Genomic DNA, 13909 nt, shown 5'->3' with positions numbered 1-13909 from the left:
AGGCAACACGATTAACCATATAATGGCGTTCACGTACGACCTTAATGCTTTACATCTGGCGAGTATGGTATATACCCCAAAGAGCAAGGGTTGGGTCACGACTCCTATTTATGTGGCGGTGGTAAAATATTAAGGTGAGGGAACAAATAACATATATCATGTTTGTTGGTATTTGAATACAATGGCTTTCCAGTGCGCAGCATTCATAAAGCAAACAAAGCAAGAAAAACAATTGATGAACTATAAGTATGTGGTCAACAACTTTTCTCCAGAGGAAAATTTGCATTTCCGTGAACTGAGAATAAAGCTTGTGCAATATACCGCGGCTTCCAGCGCTTTAGCGAACGCAGACTTTTGCGGAACATTGCCCTCACCGCCGCTGCTCCTTCAACTGCTTCGTGTAGAGTGATGCGCCGTTCGATACCTTTGTTTTATCATCCCAATTTGAGCAAAACTGAACTACACTATAGAATTCAGTGGTGACCTTCAAATTTTGGCCAGCCATACCAAAATTCAGCACACTTAACCCCAAAAATTTGACCTCAGAATATGACTGAAATTGATGCCAATCCTATTCCCCACCCACCCCAAAAACAGCCTTGTCAGAATTTTGTCCGAAATTCATGTTTAACCTAGTTCGAGTATGGCCGTCTGACTCCGAAATTTAGGTGGGCCACCCCCTGGACCTCCGGTATTTGATTTCTTCAGAATTTGACGAAAATTGATATCTAACCTAAGTAAGGTCAACTCAGCGGCGACTTCCACATTTATATGGGTCGCCCTAAAATTTGCCTCCCTGGATCCCCGAAATTGGACTGCTTCAGTGTTTGACCAAACGTGGTGTCTAACCGAATTCGGGTATCGCCAATTCAGGAATCATGACCAGCCGGACAAGCCCACTGTAGGGCGAAGGCCTCTTCAATATTCCTCCACTTTACCTGCGGTCCTGAGCTAGCTGCATCCATTTGACCCCTACGAAATTTTTAATCTTATCCACCCACATAAGTTTGTTGCCCCCTGCTAAAATTTCCTTCCTTTGGAATCCAATCTGTCGCAAGCGACCATTGGTTGTTCTGCCCATTTCTTCCCGATTTCTACTAGAATGTCATTAATTCGAGTTATTTCTCCAATTAACATCACACCTACCATTTTCCATTCTATAGCCCTCTGCGTTGTCATCAACTTAAGTATAGAACCCTTTTCGTTACAACCTCCACGTTTTAGCAGCATAGGCGAGTTCAGGTAAGATGCAACTGTTGTATATTTTCCTCTTGAGCGACACCGGTAAGCTGCTAGTCGTAATCTGCGAGAACTTGCCAAATGCGCTTCCTCTCAATCTTATTTTTCAAGCCAATTCAATGGTAGCCGCTAAATTGAAATAGGCCACCCATAAAATCTGCTCCCCCTTCCCACTGGACTCTCAAAATTTGACCTTGTCAGAATTTCACCAAAACTGATGTCCAACCTTTAGAGTATGGCCAATTTAGTGGTGACCTCCAAATTTGAGTGAGCCACCCTCAAAATTTGTCCTTCGCCCCCCCATCTGAACTCTCAAAATATGGCATTGTCAGAATTTGACTAAAATTGATGTCTAACCTAATTCGAGTATGGCCATTCAGTGGTGATCTCCAAGTTTAGGTGTCGCCCACTAAATCTCACCCCCTTGACTTTCAAAATTTTACCTCACCAGAATATTCGCATATGGCCAATTCAGTGGTCACCTCCGAATTTGAGTGGGTCGCCCTCAAAATTTACCCGCCCATGGATCCCAAAACTTGACCTCATCAGAATTTTACAAAATTGATGTCTAACCTATTTAGAGATGCTAACTACACCTTTAAGTTAGATGGCCACCCCTAAAACTTGGCCTCCCTCAACCTCCTAAATTTGACTTCATACGAATTTGACCAAAACTGGTGTCTAGCTTATTTAAGTATGGCTAGTTCAGTAGTAACTTCTAAATTATGTGGGCCACCTCGAAAATTTGGCAACCTGGACAGTCGAAATTTGTTCGTCTTTGACCAAAACTGGTGTCCAAACTATTTGACTATGATCAACTCTGTCATGACTTCCAAATTTAGGCAGAACACCCCCTAAAATTTGGCACGCTTAAGCATTGTCCACATGTGGGAGGCTGTATGTACTCTTGCTGTTCTTTGAAACCCTGGCTCAAACTATAAGGTATTCTTCTGTAGCAGATCATTAAAGAAAAAATGCCTTCTGTTTGAAGTTGCTTACGCAAGGCACTAGTATCGCAACTTTTACTACACAAAATAATCAGCAACTTGTGTCAAAGCCACAGCACTAGATGCTTTAGGTTGCTATCGTGGATGTGGAGCAGGCATGTCAAACTACCAGCAAAGCCTTGTTGCCAGATTCTACAGTGTAATTTAATTCAGGTGATCAAATTTACCAGACTCTATTCAACCTAGCATTCCGATATTTAGGCCCACAAATATAAAAAAGAGACTGCAGCTGGTAACCCAAAAATTGAGAAAAAATCCCCGATTCTTCGCAGAATTGCGGCAAACTAGAGGCATTACAAAGGAGTCGCTATTTGCTCCCGAAGGTTCCTTCGTATCTCTTTAAATACACATCGAGTGCTAGAATTGGGATCAAATATCAATCCTCGCTGTCATGACCCAGTGGTACGTAATATGATCGGAAGACTGGGGTCTAGGACTCGCGATGGTGCAGGCAGACGACGGCAGGCGTTATTCAGATAACCAAACTGAGTTTTTTATTTACATACTTAAGAAAACGTGCGAGCACGTAAACGACAGCAAGTTAACTCTTCAGCATAACTGGAAGCACGGGTAAGTGAGACATAAGCAGCCCTAGCGGATCACCTGTCCAGTCCCTCGATCTCTATAGCTAGGGAATCAGCTGCTTCTAAACGCCAATGGGCATGCAGTGAGCTACTTGTGGCTCCGCCCAGCTGCTTTGGCTCCGCCCAACTGTCTTTTCAACACATCACACACAAGCGCACATATACTTCCTCTCACTTGACTTGGGAAGACTGCAGACCACAACTGAAGAGCAAAGCTGTTCTTGTTTCCCAAAAAGCAGAGATGTCATTGCTGGTTCTAGCAAGGCGCCGTAAAATCTTACTGCAACGGCTCCGCCGAGACGATATGACACTGACACGGTCCCTACCGTGGAACTGGAGCCTGGCACAAGCACACCCCGGTTCAAGCCAGTAAGCCTTAATGGTACTCTAGCGACACATGCAGAAGCTTCTCGGAATCCATAGCAGCCTGCCTGAGGACAATTAAGGAGGCAAAATTGCAGACACAGTATGGCGGCTTGCTTGGGGTTGAGACCAGCGGTGATGGCAGCTGCTCCCGTTTGTTCCCGCCATCCCCTGCCCGTTGCACAAAAGAGGGTCGGGTGAGGGGGATGAGAAGATGCTCACTCCATTTGCAGATGAAAGCGCGGTTAGACTTCTGATTAGAGATTTACTACACCGTGATTAGCATTTCACCACCGTGACCCCCTACATAGCCTCCTTTATATAAAGGAAGCTATGCCTTCTATCACCTGTGGGCGGTGGCCGTGGGCCACAGGAACTAATTGGTCCCATGCGTCGACACCCAACATGTGGCGCCAGCTATCGGTGTCAAGGGGATCTGGGAATGCACAGTGGAAAGCGCGGTAAAAACTCTCTATTATCGTGTCGAAGATATGTCTCCGTGTCTCGAAGATATTAGCACCCTTGTGCTGCTGTCCTTGGCCCTCCTATAGAGTTCTCCGAGAAACCATGACCTGCTTTCCAGCGGTACCCTTCGAACACGTGGACGTGCTGGAACGGTTTCTTGACGATAGCTCTCCCATAGCAGGAAGCTCGACTGCTGAGCTCAAGGACATGGATGTGACCCTGGTCGCGTTTCAATGGAGGTAAAACGCAAAGGCGCCCATTCTGAGTGATGTCAGTCCCAAACAGAAAATCTGGTGTTAGTGTTCTCAGCGCTCTGACCAAAAAATCATGGGCATGCCTCTGGCAGATGGTAGTCAAGTCACATGGTGAAGAACGAAATGGAGACTGGGTTTTGTGATGCCATGAGACTGACATGCTCAAATTGGCAGGACTTATTTGAAGTGCAAGAAGTGGAACAAGGACAGCGACTGAAACAGACATGGTGCTGTCATACACTTAAAGTTAAAAAAAAGATGATGCACCAACTTGCCGATTAGCCGATTCTTCAGTATTTGGCAGGATCTGCCAACTCAAGCTCTCTTTTTGCTTTGGAGAATAAGATGGGAGCTGAACACACGGATCTTGAGTCAGACAAGGTGCATCTCGGCCATGCAAGCATGTCTGCACGGCTTCGCTAAAGTTGAACATGCATACCAGGTGGTCTTTCACATGATGCAGAAGTTAAAACTGCACTAATCAATATGTACTAGATAACAGATGAAAAAAAATTAAGAGATCAGTTATTAGTGAGTGGGAAGGTGCATGCATGCAGACAAGAATTTACAAGGAAGGGTGCATATGGGAACCGTTCTGCAGCTTCATGACCTCAAATATTTAGCTTAAGTACCCCTCCTTTTTTATTTTACATTTTTGTTTCTGGAGGGCATGGAATACATGTGCTGCAGAAAAGAAAGTGCAGCCATTGATATAGTTCTTTTCTACATTACACACATGGTGACAGCATTTATCTACAAGGCTAGAGAGTACATTCTATCACATTCAAGCAGTTGGCCTCTTCCGTATGCCAACAACAGTACCTTCCACTCGTAACGTTCCATAACCTTCTTTTATCTGCAAAGGAACCTGCAAAAAAAAAGTGCACAGGGTAACGAATAACTTTGGGCAGAAAAAATGCAATAAGTACATGAGTGTTCCATTAGGAATTTTTCTAAAACAAAAGTTTTTGCAGCTGCATAAGCAATCATCTTTGCCATGAAGCAGTGCGTTATGCAGCTTTTAGGAGATGCTTCAACAGTTCATATAAACTTTCAAAGTCTGACAGGAAATTTCTTAGCAGTGCCTTCAGAGATTTTTTTAGGACCTAAAAGTTTAGCCCCTTTTCAAGTCACGTTGAAATTCTAAAACAAGCGCAGATCATGTTATACTTGGAGGGCATACAAGAAGACAGGCCCATGCCAAGTCCCTGTGCATTGCATCAAAACTTCTTTCGAAGGCAGGAGCAACTGACAGATGACAAGCCTCACTTGCTAAATCAGCATCTGTGCAGTCTTGTCACGCCAGTGTATTTAGCACTGTTACCTTTACTTAGCTTCATGCTTAACAGTGTGAAGGGCCCCGTTAAAATAGAATGCAAGAATTACATCATTATAATATTTTTACTTATATTCTAGAATGTCTTCCCGTAACTGAAGTTATATTGTGTTGGCAGGTTTTGCATGAAACCAAGCATAGCATCTGGCAAGGTTATTTTTGTCTACATGCCACTGGAACCTAATGAGCAGAAAAAAGTTATTGTGCTGCCTTGCTAGCATGTCGCGGGTACTGTAATACTGGGTGCAGTTTATACACGTCCACATTTTATTTAATTTTTACCATTATACTGTTTCATCTGACTGCAAAAAAAATTTAAAAAGTCCTTTTTCCTGAAGCTGCATCCAGTAAATTTTTGACTGAGTGCATACGTTGTGAATAATATGCACACCCATTTTTAGTTTCCTATACAGAAACTATGAGAACTAAGTGGAAGCTCGCAGCTAAAAAGAAACTATCAAATTATGAGTGGGAACATTTATAACCTTTATAAACACCCATTCCTTCATGACAATGGTAACCTGCAGTGTTGTTTGCAAATGCTTCTAGCCAGCTAATAAAAAAGAAGTGTGTACCCTTGTCTCCTGTGTGCACACAAATTGGACTCTGTGCACACAGTGAAGAAGGCACAGCTTGACAGACAGTAGTGCAAGACGCATCCCAATGCAGTTCCTTGGTCCGGCCCCAAAAGGAATGTATGTGTACGGTCGAACTATGTCCCCATTTTCAGCAAACCTGTAAGCATAAACACGGTCACAGTTTGCATTTTAAGAAATGTACTATGAGAACAAATGGAATGTAAACTCAACATAGAAAAAAAAACCTTGAGAGACACTTTAGCGTCAACCCTAAGCATATGACGTGACATTGCCCTCTAGGAAGAAAATGATAGCATAAAATTGTACATTTCATAAATTTAAATTATTCTTTTATCTATGCCAAAATAAGCAGAATGCAGCAATAAACAATGAAAATAATGTATCATGTGAAATTCAATACTTGGTAACGTTCTTTTATCTACCCCACAAAAGACAATACTCACCAGGCCTAGCAGCTGTAAAAATCCAGAAGCAATCGTAAAATTTGAGGCACTCTAGTTGGTGCACGCCTCTTGAGACAAATAAAAATCTTTGCACAGTACACTATGTATTCACACTAATATGCAGTATTCATTTGCAGCAAATGCGAGACACTGGTAACTTCTGGTAAGTTTATAGGACTTGTGTACGGCATCTGAAGGCTCAAAACAAGCAAGTCTTTCGAAACAGTTTAAGACCCTCTGCTAATGAAGAAGCTGCAAGACCTCAAATATTCTTCCTCAAAACATGTCTGCTTCAAGACCGGAAACAACTTCCAAGAGCCCGAACTTTTCAAACTAACAGTTCATTACCGTATTTACACGATTGCAAGTCGACCCCCCCCCCCAAATCATCATCATCATCAGCCTGATTATACCCACTGCAGGGCGAAGGCCTCTCCCATATTTCTCCACTTAACCCGGTTCTGTGCTAGCTGCATCCACTTGACCCCTGCGAACTTCTTAATCTCATCCGCCCATCTAACTTTCTGCCGCCCCCTGCTACGCTTTCCTTCCCTTGGAATCCAGTTTGTTACCCTCAGCGACCATCGGTTATCCTCTCTTCGCACCACATGTCCTGCCCACGTCCATTTCTTCTTCTTAATTTCCACTAGAATGTCGGTAACTTGAGTTATTTCTCTGACCCACTCTGCACGCTTTCTATCTCTTAATGTTACCCCTACCATTTTTCGTTCCATAGCCCTCTGGGTTGTCCTCAACTTAAGTAGAACTCTCTTGGTTAGCCTCCACGTTTCAGCCCCATAGGTGAGTACAGGCAAGATGCAACTGTTGTATACTTTCCTCTTGAGCGATACCGGTAAGCTGCTAGTCATAATCTGCGAGTGCTTGCCAAATGCGCTCCATCCCAATCTTATTCTTCTTGTTATTTCCTTTTCATGGTCCGGATCTGCGGTTACTACCTGTCCTAAGTAGACATATTCGCCTACTACTTCCAGTATTTCGCTACCTAATGTAAACTGCTGTTCCTTCCCGAGGCTGTTGAACATTACCTTAGTCTTCTGCATATTGATTTTCAAGCCTACCTTTCTACTTTTTCTGTCTAGGTCATCAATCATTATTTGCAGTTCGTCCCCCGAGTTGCTTAGCAAGGCAACGTCATCAGCAAATCGCAGATTACTGAGGTATTCTCCATCTACCCTTATCCCTAACTGCTCCCATTCCAAGTCTCTGAATACTTCCTCTAAACAAGCTGTGAATAGCACTGGGGAGATTGTGTCTCCTTGCCTAACACCTTTCTTTATGGGAATTTTGTTGCTTTCATGTAGAACTATGGTTGCTGTGCACCCACTATATATATCTTCCAGCACTTTCACGTACGGCTCGTCTACCCCCTGATTTCGCAATGCCTGCATCACTGCCGAGGTTTCAACTGAGTCAAATGCTTTTTCGTAATCAATGAATGCTATGTATAAGGGCTGGTTATATTCCGAGCATTTTTCTATCACCTGATTGATGGTATGGATATGATCGATAGTAGAGTACCGTTTCCGAAACCCTGCTTGATCCTTTGCTTGATTGCAGTCTAAGGTTGTCCTGATTCTATTAGCGATTACCTTAGTAAATACCTTATACGTAACAGACAGTAAGCTGATTGGTCTGTAATTTTTAAGGTCCTTAGAGTCCCCTTTCTTATGAATGAGGATAATGTTTGCATTCTTCCATGGTTCCGGTACCGTCGATGACACCAGGCACTGCGTACACAAGGTGGCCAGTTTTTCTAGCACGATATCCCCCCCGTCCTTCAGCAAATCTGTAGTTATCTGATCCTCTCCAGCTGATTTCCCCCTTTTCATAGTTTCTAGTGCTTTCTTGACGTCGTCCTTCGTCACTGGTGGAACGTCTGACTGCTTTTCCCTACCGCCAATCTCATTACGGTCCTGACTACTTTGGCTACTGTAGAGATCTGTATAGAACTCCTCGGCTACTTTGACTATCTCGTCCATATTAGTGATGACATTGCCCGCCTTGTCCCTTATCGCATACATCTGGTTTTTGCCTATGCCCAATTTCTTCTTTACCGCTTTAAGGCTTCCCCCGTTCTTTACAGCAAGCTCAATTTTCTCCATGTTATACTTCCTTATATCGGCCACCTTGCGCTTATTGATTAGCTTTGATATCTCGGCCAATTCGATCTGGTCTGTTGGATTGGAAGCTTTCATACTCTGCCGTTTCTTAATCAAATCTTTCGTCTCCTTAGACAGCTTACCGGTATCCTCTCTAACTATCCTACCGCCTACTTCTACCGCGCACTCAGTAATGATATCTCTGAAATTATTGTTCCTTGCCTCTAGGGTAATGTCGCCATCCTCAGTTAGAGCTGAATACCTATTCCGTAGCGAGATCCTGAACTCTTCTGCCCTCCCCCTCACCACTAATTCGTTGATGGGTTTCTTTCTTACTAATCTATTGCGTTCCTTCTTCAGATTTAGGCTAATTCGGGACCTCTACATCCTGCACAATGGCGGGGGTCGAACACATTATGAAGTCGATTTCATTTTTAGTCTCTCCGTTAGGACTTTTCCATGTCCATTTCCGGTTCTTCCGTTTGCTGAAGAAGATATTCATGATTCGTAAGTTATTGCGGTCTGCAAACTCAACTAGTAACTCCCCCCTGCATTTCCTAGAACCAATGCCATAGTCACCTACTGCCTTGTCTCCTGCCTGTTTTTTCCCTACCTTGGCATTGAAGTCGCCCATTAGTACAGTATACTGCGTCTTTACTTTTCGCATTGCCGATTCTACATCTTCATAGAAGCTTTCAACTGCCTGGTCATCATAACTACATGTAGGTGCATAGGCCTGTACAACCTTCAGTTTATACCGCTTATTAAGCCTAATTACGATGCCTGCAACCCTCTCATTAATACTATAGAATTCATCTATATTACCCGCTATATACTTATTGACAAGGAAACCTACTCCTAGTTGTCGCCTCTCTGGTAAACCTCGATAACACAGTACATGCCCATCCTTCAGTACAGTATATGCCTCATTCGGCCTCCTAACCTCACTAAGCCCTATGATATCCCATTTCATGCCCTCTAGTTCCTCTAACAGCACTGCTAAACTAGCTTCACTAGCTAGGGTTCTAGCATTAAACGTTGCCAGGGTCAGTTTCCAATGGCGGCCTGTCCAGCGGAGCCAGGCTTTCTTAGCACCCCCTGCTGCGTCACAGGTCTGACCACCGCCGTGGTCAGTTGTTCCGCAGCCGCTGGTGACTGAGGGCCGGGGTTTTATGGAGCTTATCATAGGAGCAAGCAAGTCTTTCGAAACAGTTTAAGACCCTCTGCTAATGAAGAAGCTGCAAGACCTCAAATATTCTTCCTCAAAACATGTCTGCTTCAAGACCGGAAACAACTTCCAAGAGCCCGAACTTTTTAGTTACCGTATTTACACGATTGCAAATCGCATGCCTGAAAATAAAAAAACCTTCCCATGGATGCTTTCGACAACAAATATTTATTGCCTGGCTATACACCTCGTCTCCGCTTCAAATCGCATATTTCGGTGATAGACACTGAAAGCTTGGCCTCTAGCTCCGGATAGCGCATACCAACTGCATCCCTTGGAAGCCTCTTCGCTTGGTGCCACAGTTGAAAATTTTGTCTCATTGCCACTGCCACTCCCGCATAACCCGTTCAGAAGCTTTGAACGTACGGCCTACAGCACAGTTGTTTCTTCGGCATAAATGATAGCCGCCTTCTTGAATGCTGTGCGGAACAAGTGTTTAACGCTTTTTGGACTGGAGAAACATGGAGTGACAAAGCATGTGGCCAAAAGTACATTGTATCAGAAGTGCAAACACGTGAACGCAACGAATGATCGGGATTGGTGTTAGCTCTTCTATCAACCATCGACACTCCCTGGATGTGCTGCCATGTCACGTGATTTTATGTGACCGACATGCAAAAAGTGAGTGTCACCGCGATTCAAATAGCGGTTTTTCCGTAAACTATCGACACTCCTGCAGGTGCAGTCCATGGTGCGCAGTAAAATTTAAAAAAAATGAAAAATAAAAAAAGTATTCCCACAAAGCACGCGCAGTAGCTGAATGTTGCACTTAAAAACCTGGAGTAAACATATTTGCCATAGCCTCCCTGATATGGTTTTTATCTTGCTCTTATTAGCAGTGCCATGATTTGGTTCCAATTGTAAGTCGGCCTCCCCACTTCGGATTTTCGAATTTTAAGAAAGGGGTCAACTTACAATCGTGTAAATACGGTATGTCAGCAGAGAGATGTTACCTGTCCGGATCAAACCGCTCAGGTTCTGGAAAGAATTCCGCATCATGGTGCATGGAATAAATGGGTATGACAACGGTGCATCCTTTAGGAACCTTGATGGCAGTCTCGCCTAAGACGTAGTCAGTAGAAGCAACACGCTGAGTCCTACCGCAAAAGAAAGCAGAAAACAACTTCAGTGCACTTACACAAATTTCACTACTTCATTTCAGGCTTTCCTTTGCAAGAAAGTAAGCCTCGTTACTTGCTGAAAGCATCACCTTGGGGCAGGTGGAAGCAGCCGTAATGTTTCCGACACAATGCAGTGCAAATATTTAAGCTTGGAAGTGACATCAAGACTTGGTTCTGGGCCCTGCAGGAGAAAGCATTCATAATTCTAGAAGCATTAATGCATCTTGGAAAATTAACAGGGCACACACAACAGGGCAAGGGAGAAAACACCACAAGTGCTGACTCACAACTGACTCACAAATAAGCGTTTATTCACGAAATGCATAAAATATACACTCAAAGGTGAAAAACACACAAAAACCCAAGCAATCACGAAGGCGCGTCCAGATATAAAAACTCCCACTCATGCAGGACAACAGACGGGTCACTAACACGTGTAGGTTGATTTTTACAGATATGATAGGCCTCCGACACCTCCCTTGTCACTTGATTAGGATACCTAAACAAAACAGTAGTTTTATCGAGCAAAGGCTTACAACCCCTGCATTCCTTACAGTGCTTGGAAAGATTCGAAGAAGGCTGTTTTCCCTAGCGACATGTTGTGTTCTTGTAAGCGAACATTCAGTCAACGGCCAGTCTGACCGATGTAAGTACACCCACAAGACAGCAGAATATGGTACACTACTCCTTTTTTGCATTTCATGTACTAATTTACATGGTTCACATTGCACATCTTCCGCTTATCACGAACAGTACAGCTAGAGCATTTGTCAACCCTGGCACAAATACTCCCAACTTTTTGCGGGCTGAAAATAATACATCGACATCATATCTCTTGCCCACATTTTTTTCGTTGTTGTGAAAAGCAATGAACATATGGAAGAACTGCTACCTTCTTTTTCTTTCCCCCATCATCGCTCGTAGGTGATGGCCTGTTGGCATCCGTAACTCTTTTAGCACCTTGCTGCAGGCTAGAGTCAGGATGTTTTCTGGAAGACCAGCCGGTCTTAATTTATTCACTTGCTCAGAAAAACTGCCATCCAATGAAAGAATACACGATTTTGCGAGTCAGCGCTTGTGGTGTTTTCTTTCTTGTCCCTGTCGTGTGTGCGCTGTTAATTTTCCAAGATGCTTTACCAACTAGCTCGAATGCCAGTTTTACTAAAGCATTAATGCATTTTCAGACTCTGAAAGGCTCATTAGCAGATAACAAAGAAGAACCATAAAAGGAATTTTTTTGCATCTGGCAGAATGGGTATTATTTGAACACTGAATGCGCACAAGGCTTGCTCATATCTCGCGGACGCCAGAATATGACGCTAATGCTTCACTAACTTTTCCTCCATAGCCACACACCAAGAAGAAATTCTTTACTCATTGCTAACGAGCGCATAAAGGCAATAAATGAGAATGAGACTACAACATAAACACAAGACTTTTGCAGCTGAATGTTTATTCAGAAAAAACAGTGATGTAGAGGTGCAAAGAGGTAAAGCTGCTTTATCTTTTTGCACTCATTAACAATGAATACGCACAGTAAAATCTCGCTGATACATTTTGAAAAGATGTCAGAAAACAATGTACTACCCAGGAATATGTATGGTTCAAAATGCCTGATTTTGAAAATTTTAACTGCTGACTGAGATAGAAAGGCATTTAGAACTGAGACTCTCATTGCATAAACGTATAGATTAGCATTTATAGACATGAAGCATGCATTGCCCTTTTTTAGCTCTCACAGATTTCAGTCCCTAGTTGCGTTTTCCTAAGCGCGGAAAAGATTCAATAACAAATCCGGTTCGTAGAAGGAAATAACGAGCGGAGGTCGCTTCTTTGATTGTTTCTGAATGCTTCACCCCCTTACACCAATGGCTGTTGACATGTGGAGAAGCCATAACAATTGCTGACAGTCATCCCATTTTGGCTCATGCTGCATTGCCCAGACCCGGCTGCTCGCATGCAAGCAAATGGTTGTAGTTATCAAGCGGTTCGCCCCCCTAAGGCTCTAAGGCACCGTGAAGAAGCCACCGCATTTCACCTCATGATTTCACGTTTCTGCAGGAAATGGCCCCTCGTAAGTTAGCTCATTGGTTTTGATGCTTCGCCCCTTCGCACCTAAGCATGGCAGAAAAGCAACTGTGGCAGGTGAGCACCGCTTATCAGTTTTTAATGTTGCGACCACTCATTAGCATATGTCCGGTTGATTGCAAAACATATTATACGACCCCAATGTCTAAAGGACGAATGCAGTAACTGGAAAGTCATGCTATTCGAGGACGTATTAACCAAGAGAAAATTTTTGTAACTCTTTTACTGTTTGCGATGGTGAGCATACGAAATAGGAAATTGTATTGAACCGGGAACTTAACAAGATTGTATTGTAATAACAGCCCAACTTATGACAAGATTGTTGTAAAGACAACTTCACGAATTAGAGGGAAGATGATAGAGTGTAGCTTTTGCAACAATTCAAGCACCTTTAGCAAAAGTTGATGGCAACTAAAAGCCACTTCCACATGCTACCTCTCTAATCAACTTCTAGGCACTTCTACAGACACTGCTTTTCTAGGCTATGCAAAATCATGTGCTATCTATTAGTTGCACCTGTCAAAGCATATTGTGGCAATTACATAAATCAGCCTATTCTGTAAAACCTAAATATGTGCATCAAAAAGAAAATGGCAATGCAAGCAGTGCTGCCAGCCACCTACATGACATGATCCTCAGGTAGCACAAAATATTGGCCCGATATGGCAGTGTGGTGGCAATGTACTGGTCCTATGTAGGACAGGATATTGCCCCAACATAGTACCAATATTAGGACATGGTTTGTGGTGCCTGGGGTACTCATTGGTGCAGCCACAGGCAGGGGTAGAGCAACTCTCAAGGTGCACTGTGGCGGTAGTGCATAGATCAACTGGTTGGAAATCAGTCTAGTAAGGATTAGCTGCTCCAGGCAGGCACGTCGTGCCACATAGCGGTGTGAACTGGGCACTTTCAGTTTCCTTTCTTTTACTTAACCTCTATAAACAATTGGCTAAAGGGGTTCTCTAACTTCTTTGCCTTAAGGAACCCTGACATGTGTCAGCCCTTGACATCACAGTCAGGCGATGTTGCGTGCAGATGTTCCTGAAATTTAGTTTTCTGTAA

At 43.4% G+C, this 13909-nt stretch overlaps 1 protein-coding gene across 3 annotated transcripts in view; it reads right to left on the bottom strand.

The window, feature by feature from the left end:
- Positions 1-4530: 4530 nt before the first annotated feature.
- LOC146186181 (cytochrome P450 3A24-like) overlaps positions 4531-13909 on the bottom strand; it is a 44809-nt gene continuing 35430 nt past the window's right edge. For all 3 annotated transcript variants that reach the window (XM_084607076.1, XM_084607078.1, XM_084607077.1), the window contains 4 exons: positions 10849-10940; positions 10592-10735; positions 5824-5983; positions 4531-4780 (listed from right to left, as the gene is read on the bottom strand). In XM_084607076.1, coding sequence (XP_084463202.1) covers positions 4697-4780; positions 5824-5983; positions 10592-10735; positions 10849-10940 — 480 coding nt within the window. In that variant the 3' untranslated portion in view covers positions 4531-4696. The remainder of the gene's footprint in view (positions 4781-5823; positions 5984-10591; positions 10736-10848; positions 10941-13909) is intronic.

The sequence above is a fragment of the Amblyomma maculatum genome, chromosome 6 (genome assembly GCF_055883805.1).
Source record: "Amblyomma maculatum isolate TAMU_Amacu chromosome 6, ASM5588380v1, whole genome shotgun sequence".
Taxonomy (NCBI): domain Eukaryota; kingdom Metazoa; phylum Arthropoda; class Arachnida; order Ixodida; family Ixodidae; genus Amblyomma; species Amblyomma maculatum.
The sequence above is the reverse complement of the archived record's forward strand: the minus strand, read 5'-3'. Positions and strand labels throughout refer to the sequence as shown.